The 19,260-nt window shown below is 55.4% G+C and overlaps 1 protein-coding gene across 2 annotated transcripts in view; it reads right to left on the bottom strand.

The window, feature by feature from the left end:
* The window catches only part of SCN5A (sodium voltage-gated channel alpha subunit 5), an 88,136-nt gene extending 71,218 nt beyond the window's left edge, over positions 1-16,918 (bottom strand). For both annotated transcript variants that reach the window (XM_040246212.1, XM_040246211.1), the window contains exons 1-4: positions 16,646-16,918; positions 13,875-13,993; positions 5,715-5,804; positions 4,256-4,384 (exon numbers count right to left, since the gene is read on the bottom strand). In XM_040246212.1, the coding sequence (XP_040102146.1) occupies positions 4,256-4,384; positions 5,715-5,804; positions 13,875-13,993; positions 16,646-16,918 (611 nt within the window). The remainder of the gene's footprint in view (positions 1-4,255; positions 4,385-5,714; positions 5,805-13,874; positions 13,994-16,645) is intronic.
* Between the last annotated feature and the right edge of the window lie 2,342 nt (positions 16,919-19,260).

Here is a 19,260-nt window from a genome sequence, read left to right as displayed (position 1 = left end):
CTGGAAGGTGGGGTGCAGGGCAGGGTGAGGGCAAGGTATGTCTGTGAGCACGTCTGTGACACGGAGGTCTACTGCCTCTTTCACTCGACCCAGAACCTGGTGCCTGACTACTTCCCATCTTGGGGTCCTAGACCCTCACTGAAGCCTCTCTTGGGGCCCTGGAGTATGGCCAGGCAGGAGAGACCCTATATCTAGCAAAGGGGCAGCTTCAACAGTGGCCCAGAGCGGGGTGGAACATAGATCCGTGCTGCCCAGATGCTCCATCAAGCCATTCCACTCTTTCTGCGGGGGCCAAGCCTCAGGGCAGGGGCAGACAGCTGGGGTGGGATCGTGGGCCCTGACACAGAAAGATCAGACGGTGGTGGGTGAGAGTTCTACCCCATCACACCAGCCCCAGTGCGAGGGGAAGGCTTTTGGAGGCTATGGAGCCACAAGGAAGGCAGAGCCCGGCCTTGCTCCTGCTCAGCCCCCAACCGGTCAGGCAGCCCTCCCATTCCAGGCAGACAGCCCCTCCTGGGCTGCGAGGCAGAGGTACAGCCGGCACGTTAGCTGCTACGGTGATTGCCACCCTCTCCTCTCTGCCCTCCCTCCCTTCCCCTCCAGGTTTGGTTTCCATAACAACCCCAGAAGGTGGGAGGCAGCTGGTAATGCCCAGCTGAAAGGGGGGCCACAGGGAGAGCTCTGGCTGGAGGGTTGCAAGTGGAGCCTGACAGGCTTCCTGGCACCCTCCTCTGACTCTCCACAATCTCTAAAGTGGGTGGGACTGGGGATCAGGTGGAAGCCTAAGTCAGAAACATCAGATTAGGGGTGCTTCTCAAGGATACAAGTTAGGAGACCTGGCTTGAGTCCCTGCATTGCTGCTGATTCATCCTACAATTTGAGGCAAGGGGTAGGCTCTCTTTGAGCCTCAGTTTCTCCATCGTTAAAATGGAGGGGAGGCGGGGGAATGTCACTGAACAGAACTTTCCTGCCTCTCTGATTATTCTAGGAGCTCCACATTATTAAATCACTTTGGTTATAGCAGAATGCTTTTCACTGCATCACCACAGCAGTAATTCATTGTTTTCACAAAGCAGGAGCACCGTCAATCGAAGTGCTGGGCCAATCTAGCCCAGAGAGCAAATCTGGCCCAGGCAGCCCCAGGGGAAGTGAGCGGGCCATTTCTTGTGAGACACTCAGAAACGTGGAAATAGTCTGGTTGCCTTGGAGGTTCGCTCTGCTTTTTCAGCCCAGGCTCAGTATAGAATGAGGGCAGGAGGCCTTGGTGAGCAAGGCATTCCTTCTCTGCGTTTCTGAATGAAGGGAGTAGCTTCCCTTGGGATTCTGTGGGTGGGGGCGGGGAGCTGACTGGGATTCTCTCACGAGACAGGACAGGAGGACTCCCTAAGAGCTAGATGGAGAGGACTCAGAGCACCACCCAGAGTCACGGGCTGAAGACAAGGCAAAGCCTGGCTCCTGACGTCAGACGAGGGGCCCAAGGTTCCGGGCGTGTTGGTGCAATAATCCAGTTCTCTGCTCAGGCTCCAGGACGGGAAGGTAGGGAAGGCTCAGGCAGAGGCGGTATCCTCCTCCTGTGACTTCAGGCCCTCGGGTCTGTGGATCACCGCCCACCTCCCGCAGGGCACCTGAGAGCCTGGGCCTGGAGATCCTCTCACTCCACTCTCACCAGTCCTGGCTCAGACACAGAGAACGCTACCTCCCTTCTCACACCTTGCACTCACCTCCCAGCTCTGTGTTCTCAGTTGATGACCCTGCTTCTTACCACAGAGAAAACAGAAGCAATCAGAAGAGAAGTTCCTTCTCTCATCGTCGGCTCTATCAGTCCACCCCCACTGCCACTGGGAATTCTGTCTTCCCTGCTCTTATGACCAACACTCCCCCAGACCCTGGATTCCCGACCCCTCGGGGCCAGCTCAAGGGCTTTGCTCCTGCAGCTGGCCCCTTTCCACCATCCCCAACTTGCCCTCTCTCCTGGATCGTTCCCATCAACCTGCACAGATGCTCCCTTCTTTAAGGGTCCTCCCTTCACCCATCCTCCCCTCTCATCACCGTCCTACCTTGGGTCCTCTTTTAGAGTAAACCCCACAGACCAGAAGGGTACACTTGCCCTCCTCTATTCTCCTCCCACCCCGCCTGGAGCCCTCTCTAATCAGCTGTGTGTCCCCTGTCTTGTCAAGGTCAAGGTCATCCGCCCTTTTTATGTTGTCAACTCCAACAGTTCATCTCGGTTCTCATGAGCCTCCTTGTGGTTCCTTTCGAGTCAGGTCCCCTTGCTGGCTTTCAGGATGCTGCTCTCTCCTGATTTTCCTCAGCCTTCCCTGGGGGTTCCCTCCAGTCTCTTTGCTCCATTCTCCTTCTTCCTGACTTCAGGATGTCGGAGCGTCCCAGGGTACAGTCCCCAGGCGGCTTCCCTTCCCTGGCGACTCTCCCAGATGATCTCATCCGGTCTCTTGGCTTCAAATACCATCCGTATCCCGATGGCTTCTAAATTTATACCTCCGAGTGGACCTCTTTCCTGAACTCCAGGCTGGAAGATCCAGTTGCTGACTTGGTATCTCACCCTGGATGCTTTCAGACCTAACATATTCCAGACCGGATATTCAAGTCTTCTCCGCCCTGTGTTCTCCAGGCCGACACGTGGTCACACCAGCCACCCAGCTGCTTGAGCCAAGAGCTGCCTCGAGGCCTCCTGTCAGCCCTAATTTCAAACACCCCCAGAATCTGACCATATCTTGCACCTTCTCCACTGGGACCCTGGTCCCAGCCACCATCCTCTCTCTCCTGGCTCCCAATACAGCCTCTGTGCTTACTCTTCCCCAGAGTCCCACCCACAGAGCAGCCAGGGCCACTCCTCAAAGGTAAAGCAGGGTGCGTCCCTCCCTGCTTTTAACCCCCATCAGCTCTTATCACACTCGACTCTTTTGGCCTGTAGGGTTGAAGTCTGTCTCCCACAGCCCAGGGCTCTTGCCCTTGTTTGCTCAGCTCTGTCCAGGCCTAAATCGACACTGGATTCAGAGAGACTGGTAGCCCCTCTCCGAGCCTCAGTTTCCCCACCTGTAAAAGGGTGGGCTGGAGTCAGCTGACCAGTAGCGTGCCTAGAAACGGGGGCTCTGCTGCCTGTTCTGACCGGCAGACAGACAGCATCCCATCATCAAGGTCCAGCCTCTCTCTTTCCCTCTCTCTTCCACCGCATGGCTGAGCTCAGAGCCGCTCACATCCAAGAGCCAATAAAGACTTCGTCATGAACAGGTGGATTTAGTCAATCTGAGAAACCTAGAAAGTGGCAGCGGAACTGCACTTTGGATAGCACCCAGCTCAACACCACCCCTTCACCAGTGGGGAAAGCAAGGCTCTGAAAGGGCAGGGAGTATAACCCTCACCGGCTCTGCTGTTGCCAAGGTGCAGTGCCCAGCCCTGCACACACTGGGCTCTCCACACATATCAGTCTTTCAGGAAGGGTTTGACGCTAAGCCCCTGACCACGACTCCTGCATGAGAGGCCTGCCCTGATCCCTCAACCCCACCAGAACCCAGCATCCATTGTCTGAGCTATCCAGAGTGGCATGCCTCAATCCAGCCCCTCAGCAAGAGGTCTCCTCCCAGGCAAGGAAGTGGGGTTTCAGCCGGTGGAGCAGCAGGCCTAGGGTCGCGTTGGCTCACTGAGTCCCTGGCGTCAGTCTGCTCATCTGTAAAATGGAGATAAGGAACCCCAATCCCTTCTACCTCTCTGGCTGGTGGATCGTGTCGGTGACTAGGGGTCTTGCAATGTGCCAGATGTGGGGTCTGTGAGTGCAGACTGAAGCCACGCCAGGGTGCCTGGCAGGAGCTCCTGGGGAGGTCTGGCCACTTCTCTGGGCTCTTTTGCTCTCTCTCCTGCAGTTTAAGTCACCTTGGAATCCAGGTCACTTTTCATAGTGGTCCAGAGATTTCAGGTTGTAACACTGGTTTCTCTTGATGGAAAGCACAGAGGATGCGAAACCGGAATCTTAATGAAGCCCCCTGAGCACAAGGCTGCCACGGGGCCACAGATGAGCCAGTGGCCCTGACCCCTAAGGAAGCCTGAGCTACTCTGAACCCATGTCTCCCCACCAGGACGGGCTGAGGGCCTCCATGCCGTCTCCACCTCCAGAGCAGGAAAGTGGGTTGCTCTATAGCCACCTGCAGAGCTGACGTGGCCTCTCAGCCTGGGGCCAGGAGTGGCGCCCACGGCCCTCAGTGTGGCCTCTCCCCGAACAGCGCAGCGACAAGGTACTTACGCCATGATGATCACACTGAAGTCCAGCCAGTTCCATGGGTCCCGAAGGAAGGTGAACGCATGCAGGCAGAAGCCTCGAGCCAGAATCTTGACCAGAGACTCAAAGGTGTAGATGGCAGTGAAGGTGTACCTGGGGAGGAGAGATCAGCGGGAGGGTGAAGCCTGCAGGCCAGGCTGGCATGAGCCCTCTGCATCTTCCCCCCTCGGCGAGGGCCCTCAGACCAGCCTCTCTGCAAAGCCCCCATGGCAGAGCTGGAGTTGGGAGCTGGAGCTTTGTTCCAAAAACCTGGTCGGCTAATGCATCATCCTGTTTAGTCAGCATCGTGCACAGGCCTCCCACGTTCCCATGTGAACTCTCTGTCTTCTCTCAGTTGCCTTGATGTAAGAAGACCCTTCACCTGTCTCCTCACCTCAGCCCTGGGTTGAGGGTAAAGTACCCGCTGTGGCCACTGTAGGGCTGTAGGCACTCAGAATCATGGCCCCGCACTTTTGTTTGTGGATTCTCAGTGGATAGCCTGGTCTATCATCAACCACCTACAGGTAGGTGGGTACAGGTGTCTACCTTGGGCTTTGAAAGCGGGTTGATGTTCTAACACCTGAGACTAGAAGAGGGCTGTTCTCTGTGCTCGGGGCCAGCTGAGCAATCCCAAATGCTCGGATGCTGGGACTGCGGCCCACAGGGCCAGACGAGGAAAGGGCCACAGCCCTGCTGGTCACCAGGTCTTAGCAGCTGGATGCGGAGCGCAGCGTCAGTGATGCTGCTGGGTCCTGTGTGAACAAGGCAAGCCGCTTAGGGAAGAGAGGCTTCCCTAGCCTTTTGGTGGTCCCCTGAAAACAAGAGCCAAACGCACCAGGGCTGTTGGGTCCTCTTAGAGCCCATAGGTCAGGTACTTTCATTTGGGAAGGAAGAACCAGGAAGCTTTCTAAAACTGGTTATAGGAAGTAGGACTTAGGGAAAAGAGGCGGCAGCATGCGGCGCTGAGCTAGGGAGAGTCCAGGGCCTTTTCATGGTGCCCACTCCCCTTAGCTGCATAGCCTGAAGCAGTTACTTCTCCAGCTCTCTCTCGTCTGTCAAATGGGCCCAGCGGCTGTACGTGCCCTGTTGGGTTGCCATGAGGGTTACAGGACATGATGCTTACAGTTCTAGGACAGTGCCTGGCGTGCACTAAGCGTTCATTCAATCGTTAGTATTGTCTCTCTGCATTCTCCAAAACCATCGGGTGGGCCAGGGAGAAAGCCCTCCTTTCGCCAACCCAGAGAGCTTCCTCTCCTGAGGGCACAAATCAAAGCACAGATTTGGCAGGACTGGAAGCAGCAAGAGAGGGAAGGAAGGGCTGGGCCGAGGGCACCCCAGGTGGGTGAGCTGTGGGCCTCTGCTCAGGTGACCTTGAGGCCAGGAGTCTCAAATGGGAAAGGCAGAAGGGGGCAGGGCCTGCTGGAGAGGCCCTGGGGATACTCACTCGACATATTTGGTCCAGGGTGGAGGGTCGTGCTGGGCCATGAACACACAGTTGGTCAGGATGGTACACATGATGAGCATGCTGAAGAGCGTGGCGCAGTGTCAAGGAAAATCGCCTGCAGGGGCCAACCGGGCCGCCACCCCCAGCGGGCCCCACCCCTGGGCCCCACACCACCAGGCCAAGGCTGCCAGTCGACGAGGCGAGGGCTCCCAGGAAACACAGCGGGGGTCTGCCCAGCCCTTGCCAGTCCCTCCTCACTGAGGCCGGACCCCTGCCCTGCTCCACAGCCTCTGACAGGGACCAGACCCTTGAATTGGAGCCATTAGCAGAGTCCCTTGTTGGGCCCATCCCGGAGGGATGGATGGAAGGAAGGAACCTCCCAGACCTCAGAGGTTTTTACCTTTATAAATGGCTGCTCGGAGGCCACTGTTTGGCGGGGAGGGAAGCCACGATGGCTGGGCTCTGAGTGCCCTCCTCCGCTTCTGCAGGAGTGGCCCAGGCTGACCTTTGAATCAGGACTTCTGCCAAAACCTATATGCCTTGTCAGGACACACTGTCCCGGGGGAGGCAGGAGACCACTTCTCTGGCTGTTGGTTCTTTTGCACAGGCTCTTCTCTCTTGGCCTCTGCTCTACCTGATACCCTGCTTCTCTCCTTCAAGGAGCTCCTCCTCAGGGCGGTCTGCCCTGACTCCTTGCTTATGCATCCCCAGGGCACCCGGCACCCCTCTGTTAGCACGTCTGCCTCTCTGAATGACAGTGTCCCTCTGTTCCCACCAGAAGGGGAGCTCTTTAAATGCCACGACTGTGTCTTGGGCATCCTTGGGGCCCTTGGCCTCAGCACTGAACTGATCCCTGACTCCTTGGCTCCAAGTCCCAGACGCTGCTTCAGACTGGATGAAGCTCTGACTGACCGCCATGACCTCTCTTGCCTCTACCAGAACTGCGGAGGAACAAAGGCCAGACCCTGGGCCTCCTGTGGGCGGGGACTGCCCTCAGGAATCCTCTCCCGAGTCTGACTGGGGAAACGGCCTCCCACCCCCTGTGGCTGCTCCCAGAGTCACCATCTTGCCTTGGCATTGGCCCGTGGGGCGATTAACATGGACGGCCCAGGTGCTGCAGTAATTGAACTCCGGGGGCCTGCCTTTTCCCTCCCCATCACAGTTCCATTCTTTCCCATGGCCTGCCCAACCTCAGGCCCAATGCGGAGTCCAGTGCAGTCAGACTGGAGAGGGGGCTGAGCTAGGGTTTTGATTTCTGGAGGGGGCTGGCCCAGCTGGGGAGACAGGTGGGATGTCTTTCACACCTCCAGTGCTTCTTCGAGAGAATCCAGGGAATCAGGCAATAGCATGTCAGATCCAGCCTGCAGCTTTATAGTGAATTCTCCAATTTCTCATCTGAGATGACAGGGGTCATGTTTGGGGACCCTCACCCCTAGTTAAAACAGGGTTCAGTTCAGTTCAGTCGTTCAGTTGTGTCCGATTCTTTGCAACCCCAGGGACTGTAGAACACCAGGCTTCCCTGTCCATCACTAACTCCTGGAGCTTGCTCAAACTCATGTCCATTGAGTCAGTGATGCCATCCAACCATCTCATCCTCTGTCGTCCCCTTCTCCTCCTGCCCTCAATCTTTCCCAACATCAGGGTCTTTTCCAATGAGTCAGTTCTTCACATCAGGTGGCCAGAGTATTGGAGTTTCAGCTTCAACATCAATCCTTCCAGTGAATATTCTGGACTGATTTCCTTTAGGATGGACTGGTTGGATCTCTTTGCAGTCCAAGGGACTCTCAAGAGTCTTCTTCAGTACCACAGTTCAAAAGCATCAATTCTTCGGTGCTCAGCTTTCTTTATAGTCCAACTCTCACATCCATACATGACCACTGGAAAGTCATACGACTACTGGAAAGCTGGTAGCTCAGCTCAGAGGCCAGGGCTGCAGGGAGCCTTGATTTCTCCCCAGCTAGGGGGTACCTCCCCAGATACCGGGGTCCTTCCCTCAGCTTGGTCTCCACCACTGGGCCTAGCTCCTTCTCCAGCATTCAAGGGCAGATTAGATAACCATCTCAATAGCCCTTCTCCCCTAAACACACACACACACAAACATTCCTCACACCCCGGCTCCCTGCCAAGGCTTTCCTCACTGGGCAGGGAGTTAACAAGCCCCTTAACCAGCCTTTATTCATCCCCAAAGGCAGGCTTAACTGTCTACTGAGGATCAGATGACTCCTGAAATATGAAGGTAATGATGTTAACAGCAAGTATTTATTGAGCCCTTCCTAGGTGCCAGGCTCTGCTCTCTGCATCCATTGACTATTTCTCTTCTCCCGAGAATGCAGGAGGTAGAGACTTCTCCATTCTAGAGATGAGGAGACTGAGGCACAAAGAGGTTACCTGGAAGGATACTCTAATAGGTAGAATATGCCCCCCAGCAAAGACAATCAGGTCCTAATCCCTGGAAACTATAAACGCTCATGTCGATGGCAAAGGGGACTTTGCAGATGTGATTAAATTAAGGATCGGGTGATTATCCTGGATTATCTGGGTGGGCCCAATGTCATCACCGGGTCCCTATAAAAGAGAAAGAGGCAGGCGTCAGCATGATGTTCGTGAGAAAGACTCCACCAGCTGTTGCTGACTTTGGAAATGGAAGGGGGCCAGAGCCGAGGATTTTCCGCAGCCCCTGGAAAACAGAGAAACCTAGAAAACGGATTCTCTCTGAGAACCTCCAGAAAGAACTGCGGCCCTGCGGATACCTTGTTTTTAGCCCAGTGAGATCTTTTTTGGACTTCTGACCTCCAGAACCATAAGATGACAAGCCTGCATTGTTTCAAGCTGCTAAGTCTGGTAATTTGTTGTAGCAGCCACAGAAAATGACTGTGGGTCCGACCCTGGTCAATGGCAGAGTCCAGACCTGAGACCTGGCCGTCCTGACGCAGGCTCCACTTTGAACTCTGCTGCGGCCTCACCATCTCTACACAATGACAGCAACGTCCCCTGGTCCCTTCCCTCACCTCCAGACTGAAGGGCCTGTGGGAATCACACTGTTTCAGGCCCTCATCCGCCAAGCAGGAGTGCTGTCCCACACTTGGGACTCTGACACCCACAAGGCACGCTGAAAACCACGGGGTGAAGGGCTCTGTAAAGTGTGTGCAGACAGCCACCCAGGAAGACAAACTGAATTATTTGTCATTTTTAAGAACCCACCTCCCGTGAGCACATGGGCATGGCTCTGTGTGGGAGACAGGGAGACCTCCAAGCCGTTGAACTGCTCCAAGATAGCAGATTATGAGAAATCAGACTTGTCTCCGGCGAGGCTGGGCAGGAAGGCTTCCTGGAGGAGGCATTCACATAGGCTCTGGAGGCTGGTTAGGGTTCCTCTAGCAAACAGTCAGCCCAGCTGGTCCTGGGGAAGCTCAGGACTAGAGAGACACCTGTCTGAGGAGCTGAGCCTCTCCCCACTGTGGTTATAGCACTCAAAGCTCTCATCAGCTTGGAGAGAAGGCTGCTTGGCAGACAGCAGCAGTGTGGCCAGGCTGCCTTGGACCAGAGGACGCGGCTGGACACAGACAGAGGTGAACTGCAGTCTGACAACAAGACTTAGGGAAGAGCCAGAGCGGACAGCCCTTCTGAGCCCTGCCAGCCACAGCCTGCACTGCACAGAGGGAAAGGAAAGGTGCCATCTGAAGGAATTTTGGCTTCTCCAGACAAAGCAATGCCTTAGCATGAGTTGCTGAGATTTCAGTCTCTGCCACTTGACTGTTCAAAACCCTGCCTGGCTCTCCAGTTCTTGAGGACGGCCCTTCCATTACTCTCAGCCATTTTTGGGTAGGTGTGTGAGTGTGTGACCTTTTCCTACAAAGACTGAGCCTCTAGTCCACGTGACTCTGCCCAAGCATCCCTGAGTTCCCATGGAGCCACCACAGAGCCAATAACCAGAGAGAGAAGTCAGGCGCGCTCCCGGCCGGAGCACACCTGTTTGCACTGCCTGGTGGTTGCAGGCCGACGACTGAGCTGGTTTCGTGCGTGGGCAGTGGCAGAGGCCAGCTCTCCAGGGCTGAGCCGAGCCGAACATCTTCAATCTTGTCGTGTCATTGTCCCTAAACACCCACTCCCAGCCTCATAATTAAAATGCCAGCAAGGACTGCCAGCCTGGATTGTGGGGAATGCCTGAAACTGGGGCTGCCTGTCTTCAGAAGCTAAGGAGTCAAAAAACTCCCAATGAGAAGGGAATTAACAGTCAGCGTATTTTCATATATTTGTTCTATTAAATGAACACACCACACACACACACACACACACACACACGGTTTGATTGCCCATTTGAATCTGGAAGAACGTGGGAGGATTTTGTGAGCAGATCCTGTGCACCCAGGAAGGCGAAATGCTGCTCGCCATGAATGTGCTGCGTCTCTGAATGCGACTGCAGTGGAATTTGGAGTTCTGTTGGTTTCTTTTATTTAATCCTGGCAGGAACACATTCTGCAGGATTATAACAAAAATACATCAGGAAAAAAAGTTCTCCGTGCCCATATTTACTTTTTAGGCAACTTCCCGGGGACACACTGCGAGCGTGGAGCCCAGAGCAAAGCTGAACAGAGTTATCGTGCGCTTGCCAGCCGGTCCCTGGGAATGCCTGGATTGTCACAAGTGAGAGGAATTTCTTTCTGGAGAGGAGGACCTGTGTTCCTGCCTGCTTTCAAGTCAGTCTTTATCCCTACTGCCCTTTCTAAAGGGCCTGGCACAAAACTTTGCATATTGGGGGCTGAGATGTTTGAATATCTGTAGAAATGTAAGCAGACAATTAGCTTCAGTTTAGCAACGTGAAAAAGTTACTAGAGATCTGTGGCACAGCAATGTTAGCATGACTGTTCTGGATACTTAAGAATGATTAAGATGGTCAATTTTATGTTATATGTTTTATACCACACAAAACGTGTGTGTGTGCTCAATCACTTCAGTCATGTCCGACTCTTTGTGACCCCATGGACTGTAGCCCACCAGGCTCCTCTGTCCTTAGGGATTCTCCAGCCAAGAATACTGGAGGGGGTTGCCATGCCCTCCTCCAGGGGATCTTCCCAACTCAGGGACTGAACCTAGGTCCCGCACTGTAGGCAGATTCTTAACCATCTGAGTCACCAGGGAAGCTCAAGAATACTGAAGTGGGTAGGTTATCCCTTCTCTAGGGTATCTTCCCCACCCAGGAATAGAACCAGGGTCTTTGGCATTGCAGGTGGATTCTTTACCAGCTGAGCTACCAGGGAAGCCTAGCTATGTATAGTCATATATCTATATCTATAATCTATCTATCTATACACAGAGAGAGAGGAAAATTTTGTAATTCAAGACTTGACATCTGTATGCTTTAGAAATGCATGGTGACTGCTGATCGGCATGGGACTCCTTCTTGGTGATAAAAATGCTTTGGAATTAGAGAGTGGTAATGGTTGCACAGCCTTATGAATATACTGTACTGAATATAAGTGTACTGAACTGTACACTTTAAATGGTAAATTTTATGGTATGTGAATTTTATCTTGATTGAAAAATGCATGAAGAACTTGTAGATTTGAGGCCTCACACCGGCGGTTCTGGTCCGGAAGGGGCTAGGAGTCTTCATTTTCAACAAACTTCCCTGGTGCCACTCAGACTGACATTTAGAAGTGACTGCCTTCGAGCAGTGAGTGCACAAATCATAGCTGTTGTTTATCACTGTCGTGCCTGACCCTTTGCAACCCCACGGACTGTAGCCGCCGGGCTCCTCCGTCCACGGGCTTTCCCAAGAATACTGGAAGTGAGTTGCCACTTTCCTCTCCAGGGAATCTTCCTGATCCAGGGATTGAACCCGCGTCTTTTGCACTGGCAGGCGGATTCTTTACCAGTGAGCCACCAGGGAAGCTACAAATCATGGAGACTTTCCTAAAGCACAGGTTCTGGACCCGAGAGTCAGCAGTTCCTGTAAGATCCTTGTGATGCTGCTGCTGATGATCAGTGTAGCACACTTTGAGGGCGAGACCCAAGGACGCAGAAGGGCTGCTCCCCAACCGCACAATCCAGGCCCCTCCTCTCCCTCAGTGCCTCCCGAGCCAGCTAGGGGGCGCTGTGGGAGGCCCGCCGTGCGCTTCCATCCCCAGGTAGCAGAGCATCAAGGAGCCTCTAAGAGCCCAGCGCAGGGCCTCCCAGATGCTGAGCCTCTCCCTGGGGCAGCTGCCCTGGGAAACAAGGTCCACCTCAGAGCCCTCAGGGCTGGTCCTGCCAGGCGGAACCAGCTCCTCACAGCCTGAGAGCCACCACTTTTGGTGGACCCTCTGGCCAGGCTGGGGACTGTGTTGGCCCTGCTGTCCCCCCAGCCCACCTGCCTCCCTGGCCTCAGCCGCCCTGTGGCCCAGCCTTGCAGGAACCCCGAGGCTGCAGGTGCATCTCTAGGGGCTGAGCTGACTGCTAAACAGAGCTGGTTGGTTAGATACCTGGAGGAGAAGCCCCAGGTGGGAGCCAGAGCGTGCTTTCAGTGAGGCCACACCCTCGCAGTGAATCCCGAGAGAGGCTCAGAGCAAGAAGGCTGGCCTTTCCTCCTACTGCACTGCTCTCACCAGGCTATGTCCACAAGCCAGCAAAATGACAACTCCTCATGTGGTTGTCTAATCACTCTTGGGCGGGGGGTGGGGGGTGGGGCTGTAAAATTCCCAAGGGGGCAAGGACAGGGACTTATCCAGTTTGATAAGCACCCCAGAGTGCCAGGCAAAGTGTGTAGCACCTACAGGGAGCTTGGGAATGGCTCAAAATTAAATCCAGAACCACCCATGCCTCACAAAGCAGGATGCAGCTGTGAGTAGCAGGCTGCTCCATGAACATAGTCCCTCCCCACGGTGTCTGCCCACCCTGGAGACCACCCTGCTGATGCCACAGCCTAAATGGGGGGGAGCGGCGTTCCCTGGATGTACACATCTCAGGATCCCCAGGAGAAAGGCCAGAGCAAGCTGGAGCGGGCCAGAGAGCATCTGCATGCAGAAAACGAATGGGCCTTAAGGCCTTCTGAGTGGCCCCGGGTTTGGGATCAGCACTGGGGCACATGTGGGCAGACCATGGAGCCAGGAATGGGCACCTCTCATCCCTGCCTGGATAGGAAAGGCCCCTTGAGTAGTCAGCATTCGGTTACTCAGTTCCTCACTGGACAGCCATTTTCCCCAAGCCTCCTGCCCTGCCCAGAGGCCTTGGCCTTCCAACCAGAAGGGGAACAGAGAGGAGACTTTAGGGAGCTCCCTCGGGCCCAACCTGCCAACCCCACAACTAATCACACTGCTGAGCCCAGCGGTGTTGATCAATTAACAGCCAAGCCAGCTGCAGCTAAAGCAAAGCTGCCCAGGCCCTCACGCTGAAACACAGGCAGCTCTGACTCCATGGCCAGACACCCACCCTCTCCAAGAGGCTCTGCGTCTGGGATCCCTTTTCTGAAGTCCAAAGAATACCCATTTCCCTGTTCCATACTTGGTCTGAATGGGATCCTTCTAGGACCCAAAGACCAGTACCCATCACTCATCACACCACAGCCCACCCATCGGTCTCCTCCACAGCCTGAAGCTTTTTCAGGCTGTGGTTTATATAATTTAATGCTAACCAGAGTTCTTTGAGATACTCTGAAACTGCAAACGTTTTGTCAACACCTAATCAAAAAGCAAGTGTTGCCTCCCTCGAAAGAGGCCCACGTATGACTAAACCAGAGGCCTCCTGATTGGGAAGCAGTTTCTCCTTGGCTGAGCCCTGGTGACCTGCCAGAGATCCCTGCCAGTGGGTTGGGAGGTGCAGGGCATGGCGGGGGAGGTGCAATTCGAGGGGACATGGGGAACCAAGACCAGAATCAGGGGACACTGACCGGCCTCATTTCTTCTGCTTTCCTCAGTAGCTCAGCTTCTAGGACGCTTCTCTCCTGAAGAATCAGCCGAATCTCCCAAGCCTTCATGTGTCCACTATCTCCTAGGATCTTGTTAAAATGCAGATGCCGAATCAGCAGGTCTTGGGGTGGGGTCTGAGAGACTGATGTCCAACCGACTGTGTGCTTGCTTGTTTGAGGACCGACCAGGAATCAACATCGCCCTCAGTGCTAAATGCCCTGTCCACCCTCTTTCCCCGGGTGGGGCCCACCCAGCAGGGATGAATCACAAAGGATATGAATGAACCAAGATCTTCACAGCCGCTCTCCGGATGGGGTGGAAGGGGCTGAGGACGTACAAGGCGTTGGTGGCGCTGAACCGGAAGATGGTCTTGCCTTTGTTCAGGACGATGAAGGTCTGCGGACAGAGAGCCACTTTAGGCAGGGTGGCAGCCCTAGGTCCTTACGGAGAGGAACTCTTGGGGGGCAGGTGTGGGCTCAGAGGTCTAGCACTCTGGCAGAGAGGTAGGGTGAGAGGAAGAGGAGACAGCCTGACAGAAGGGTGGGGGGTACCGGGAGCTGGCAGGTCACCCATGGCTGGGCTGGGACAAGAGCAAGTTCAGGGGATTGTCAGGTTGGGGAGATTTAGTTTCGTTTCAGTGATAAGGGGCCTTTCATGATCCTAGCTGAGCTGTTATCATAGCAGAGGCCAGGACCCAGCTGATGCCCCCCTGGTTCCCCTCTCCCTCTGACCCCTCTGTGCTTCCCCACCAGGCCCACTGAAGGCTGAGGGTGCGATGAGGGAGCTGGGTCAGCAGGGACAACCAAAGAGGGATGAGGAGAATGCAGAACTCAGCCCAGGAGACAGAAACTTTCCCTGGGACCCTGTCTCCTGGAGTCCAGACAGATGGCAGCCCCAGCTGACACCAGAGGCCACGATCTGCTGTCTTCCTCACCAGGGTCATGTGTTGCCCAGGGTAAACCTGCTCTTCACGCTTCTGGAAGATTCTATCTACACAGCACAGTGAGGCATGGAAGTGGACGGTGGGTGCTGGAGGCTGCACCATAGCACATGGAGCGGGCACCTAGGCCCAGTGCCGTCTCTGAGGACAGCGGTCCATCCCCGTTGGCTACAGCAGGCACTGCGGAGGTGGCAAGGCCTGGGGCTGGGCTTCTCCCAGGGCTGAGCTGGTGAGATAAGGTTCTATTTAATCTGGGCTAGGGAGACAAGTTGTCCAGGAAGATTGGGACTGAAAGTTCTGCTGTGGTACCTGCGTCACCCCACGGGGTTGCTGGCAGTGTGACCAGGGGTCAGCAAAGCAAGACAGGGGTTTAGAGGCCAGAATCCTACCTGGGGCCACTGCTCAAGTGTCCCCGGTCACAGGGATAGGAGAGTGTCCCTGACTGCCCCCAGGCTCAGCTGCCACCAGCTCCCAAAGCCCAGCCCAGCTCTGGTCCACTCTCAGTTGGGTCCCTCTGCCATGACTCCAGTCTGTGAACTCCAACCCCATCACCACTTTGATGCACCACTCAAAGCATGACTTGTTCCAGCTGTGGCCTTAACCCCAGCCCTAATTCTAGCTCTGACCAACCAGGATCTAGGCCCACCCACCCTGACTAATCCCAAAATAGCCAGAGGCCTCACCTTCACCCAGCCTGAGTCACCTGAATTGGGGGGTGGAGAGTGAGGGCAAATTCACCGTCTCTTCTCCCACATGTGCACATAGCCTGGGTGGGCTTGACCTCTACCCATGCACACATGTGTGCACACAGGGAGACAACTGCGCATCACTCCCACTCTCAGACCCCTGGTCTGCTGGATGCATAGTGCACAGTGACACGCCGCTCGGACGCCTGGTAACACTGACACACACTCACAAACACCAGGTGCTGGCCCTGCCCTGGGAACGCCAGCCTGTCTGTCTCAATGCCTCCTCAGCCCGGGGACTGACTGCAGTGATGTGGGCAGGACCCATCTTGCTTGGCACCTAGCCTTCTGGGGAGAGGCCTCCACCAAGTAGAAACCCACCTTCCCCTGGCCATGCAGCCCAAAGTGTGGGCAGCTGGGTTGGGGACTCAGGCCTCTGCAGGAGCCCTGTGTGCCCGAGGTCTGGCTGGGTGCAGGCCTGGGCACACGGTCCTGACAGCACAGCGGCCCCAGATGGGGGAATTTATCTCCTGGCTAGAAATTCATGCTGGAGGAAGCCTGAGTTACCCCATCCAAGTGGACAAAGGGCTTCCCTCGTGGCTCTGACGGTAGAAGGATCTGCCTGCAATGTGGGAGACCCAGGTTTAGTCCCTGGGTCGGGAAGATCCCCTGGAGAACAGAATGGCAACCCACTCCAGTATTCTTGCCTGGAGAATTCCATGAACAGAGGAACCTGGTGGCCTACAGTCCATGGGGGTCGGACACGGCTGAGTGGCTAAGGCACACAAACAGTGGACCAAAGTCGCTTCCTCTCCCCGCACTCTGAAGGGACAATGGCAGAGCCACCAGCTTCCCACTCCTCTCAGATTTCCCACGAGCCGCCACAGTCCCATCACCAGCCCACAAGGCCCAGATGCTGCTGCTGAGGCCCCCAGCCCGAGCCGTGACGGCACAGCCAATGCCCAGCAAATTCTCTGGGGCAGGGGGCGGAGGTTCCGCACTGTCCCTGCTTGGGGGAGGGATCCCATGCCGTGCTCTGAGGCCCAAACTCAACTCAGGACAGGACTCAGGGCCCGACTCGGACTGACACACACACCACAGGGTCAGGAGTCCTCCAGGGGTGGAAATCTGACCACGGATTATTCCCTGAGGAGATGCTCCACCAGGAGGCAAGGTTTCCAGAGTGGCTGCCTGCTCTTTCCTTCACAGCACTGAACCATCTCAGGCTGCATAATTCTGGGCTTTTTTTTCTGGAACTCCAAAGTTAGGGTGATTGGAATATAGATTGCTAATGACTCACTTCCCCGAGGCCCAAGGGAGCCAGCCCCAAAGAGAGCCCCGTATGGGGGCGAGACCCTCTCCCTATCTGCCTGGTTGATTGAGATGCTGCGGGGAGGCGGGGTGGGAGTGGGTGGCAGTCACCTTTTGAGTGCTATAGAAGGGGTCCAGGTCCTCCAGGGGCTCCCCGATGAGCTCTCGGGGTGGGTTGCCGTAGAGATCCGGCAGCTTTTTGGAGGCCTGCAGGTCCAGCTGGGGCTGGGGAGCCTCCTCCTCGGGCAGCCCATCGCGGCTCTCCTGCGAGGCGGCTGAGCTCCGGGCCTGCTTCTCCGCCATGCGCTTCTCGATGGCCGCCAGAGACTCCCGGGTGAACCTGCGGAAGCTGCTGGTGCCCCGAGGTAACAGGAAGTCTGCCATCTTCTCATCCTGCTTCTGGGGCACAGGCTGTCCTCACACTGCCTGTAGGGAAGCTGAAAGACACACAGACATGGGGCTGATGCTGCATCCAGGGCCGGGGGGCAGGGTGGTCAGACCTGGGGGGAGCAGCTGGGCCTGGTGGAGGGGAGGACCCACATCCTTGCAGAGACGCCCCCCACCTCTCCACAGGCACACCCTGCAGATGCCGACCCGGGGAAACCCGGAATCCTCCGGGCTGCAGGGAATGCAAGGGGATCTGCAGGAGGGGCACTCGTCCCTTCCCCATCCCAAGGAGCAACTTTGAAAGCAAGTACGCATGAGAAACTGGGTCACCAGTGACCGTTCATTCTACCCTATCCAATACAAAAGGAAACCCTCACACCTGTGGGTTTCCTGACCAAGCCCACTTTGACACACTTCTCACAACTGCTGTCCCCCCAACACTCTGTCTGGGCTGATGGGGACACTCGACGGGAAGGGGCAGGGAAGGGGCTGGTCGTCTTTTCATCCTAGATCCCTGGCAGGGCTGGTCCTGAACGAATGAGTGAGGGAATGAATGGGTGAATATGTAGGCGAGGGGCAGGCGCATTAGAAGGTAGCCGGTTCTGCCCTTCCTCTCAGCTTGCCTCCTCTACAGGACACCCTGGGACCCGAGGAGGGTGATCAGAGGCCTCCCAGGCCAATGTACCAACTCTGGGCTTTTTTTCCAGGCAGCTCTCTGGCCTGAGTGGTGGGACCAGAGGGCGGGGGACAGTCTGTCTGGTCTTCCCACCGTGTACCTGTGCGGGGGAGGGTGCCCAGACTTCACCTGGGGCACAGAGGTGCCAACATCTGGCAATGGCTGGGGCATCTGGATCTGCTGACCGAGGCCCAGGAAAGTCCTGCAGGTTTGGGGAAACAGCTGGGTAACGATTTGGCAGCTGCCATCCAGATGCTGGCAACCTGGTGTACACAGCTGCCTCAGAGCCCACCCCGAGGATCTCAAGGAAATCCCCGAGGGAGACAGCGTTCCAGAGATGGGAAATGCTGACGGATCATCCCAGACTCCCCCACGCCTCCACTCGCTCCCCTCCCCTTGAGTCTGAACAAACCCTGAGAGACAGTAGAACCAGAAAACGGTGACCCCGCCTCCGCTAGGACGTCCAGCCAGGCGCCTGCGCATGACGCCATATGGGGAGAATGTGGCCCCCAGTGGCCTAAGATGATCCAGGACCTGGTGTGAACAGGCTCTGACTCTGACACGGAAGCTGGAGAATGTGTGCCTGACTGCCCCACCAAAACAGGATGTGGTCAGCCCAGCTCCCCAGTGGGACACCTCAGCCAATGGGAGGGGAAGGCTGCGTTGCTAATTACCACATCAAACCCAGGCAGGGCCGGGCACCTGTTGGAGGTCTCTGCCAGGACAAAATCCCTTTCCGTCAAAGATCAGCTTGGCCTTGATCTGACTCCTGACACACGTCACTGCTAACCCCAACAAGCGGCTGCCATCCTGACCCCTGTGCATACCCCACCGAGGGCTGGGGTCCCAAGCACCTTGAAGTAGGCACCTGGCCAGGTGACAGGTAAACAGTGAGCAAACACAACACAGCCAGGTCTCAAAAGGGCGCCTCTGGTCCCAAGGGAGGCATGGCGCGGAATGTGTGAAGGGAAGCCAGAGGAGAAGAGGTCCCAGGACACTGTCAGAACCACCCGTCCTTCAGCCACTTGCTCTTCTCTTTCCCTTCAGTAAAGTGAAAGGAACATCCTTGTTGAAAACAGCAGGTGAAGGAGTAGGTCCCCCTTTAATCAAAGGCTGTCCCTCTCTGCCTCCATCTTTGCATGCACAAAGACAGGCAACTGTAATACTTATCACCAAATGTGAATGGCGATTTTTCTTTCCCCAGGCTAGGAATTTAGGTATCTTAAACTTTCTTCTTTGTACTCTTCTTCAGTTCTTGAATTATTTATGATGATTTTATGTTACTTTTACAAAAACAATAAACTCATTCTTTTTATTCTTTTTAAAAAAGAAGCCAGCCTGGATGCCAGCAGCCCCTTCCTTGCAGGGCAATCCTCTTCACTCTGAGCAATCGCTAGTCCCGTATATCAGGAAACCTCCTCTTTTGCTTGGAATTATTTCCTAAAAATAGTGTTCTCTGTCTCACTGTATCCATCTGTGTCCACACGCCTGCAAGGTTTCTGGAGACACGTGGATGCCCATGGACCTATGGAATCTTTACTGGTACATACCCGTGTGTGTGTGTGTGTGTGTGTGCGCGCGTGCAAGCTTGCACCTGCATATACATCTGTTCCAGTAAAAGTGTTTGTAAAATTTGTACTGAAATCAACTTTTCCTACAGATT

This window comes from Oryx dammah, unplaced genomic scaffold (assembly GCF_014754425.2).
Source record: "Oryx dammah isolate SB20612 unplaced genomic scaffold, SCBI_Odam_1.1 HiC_scaffold_9, whole genome shotgun sequence".
Lineage (NCBI taxonomy): Eukaryota > Metazoa > Chordata > Mammalia > Artiodactyla > Bovidae > Oryx > Oryx dammah.
The sequence above is the reverse complement of the archived record's forward strand: the minus strand, read 5'-3'. Positions and strand labels throughout refer to the sequence as shown.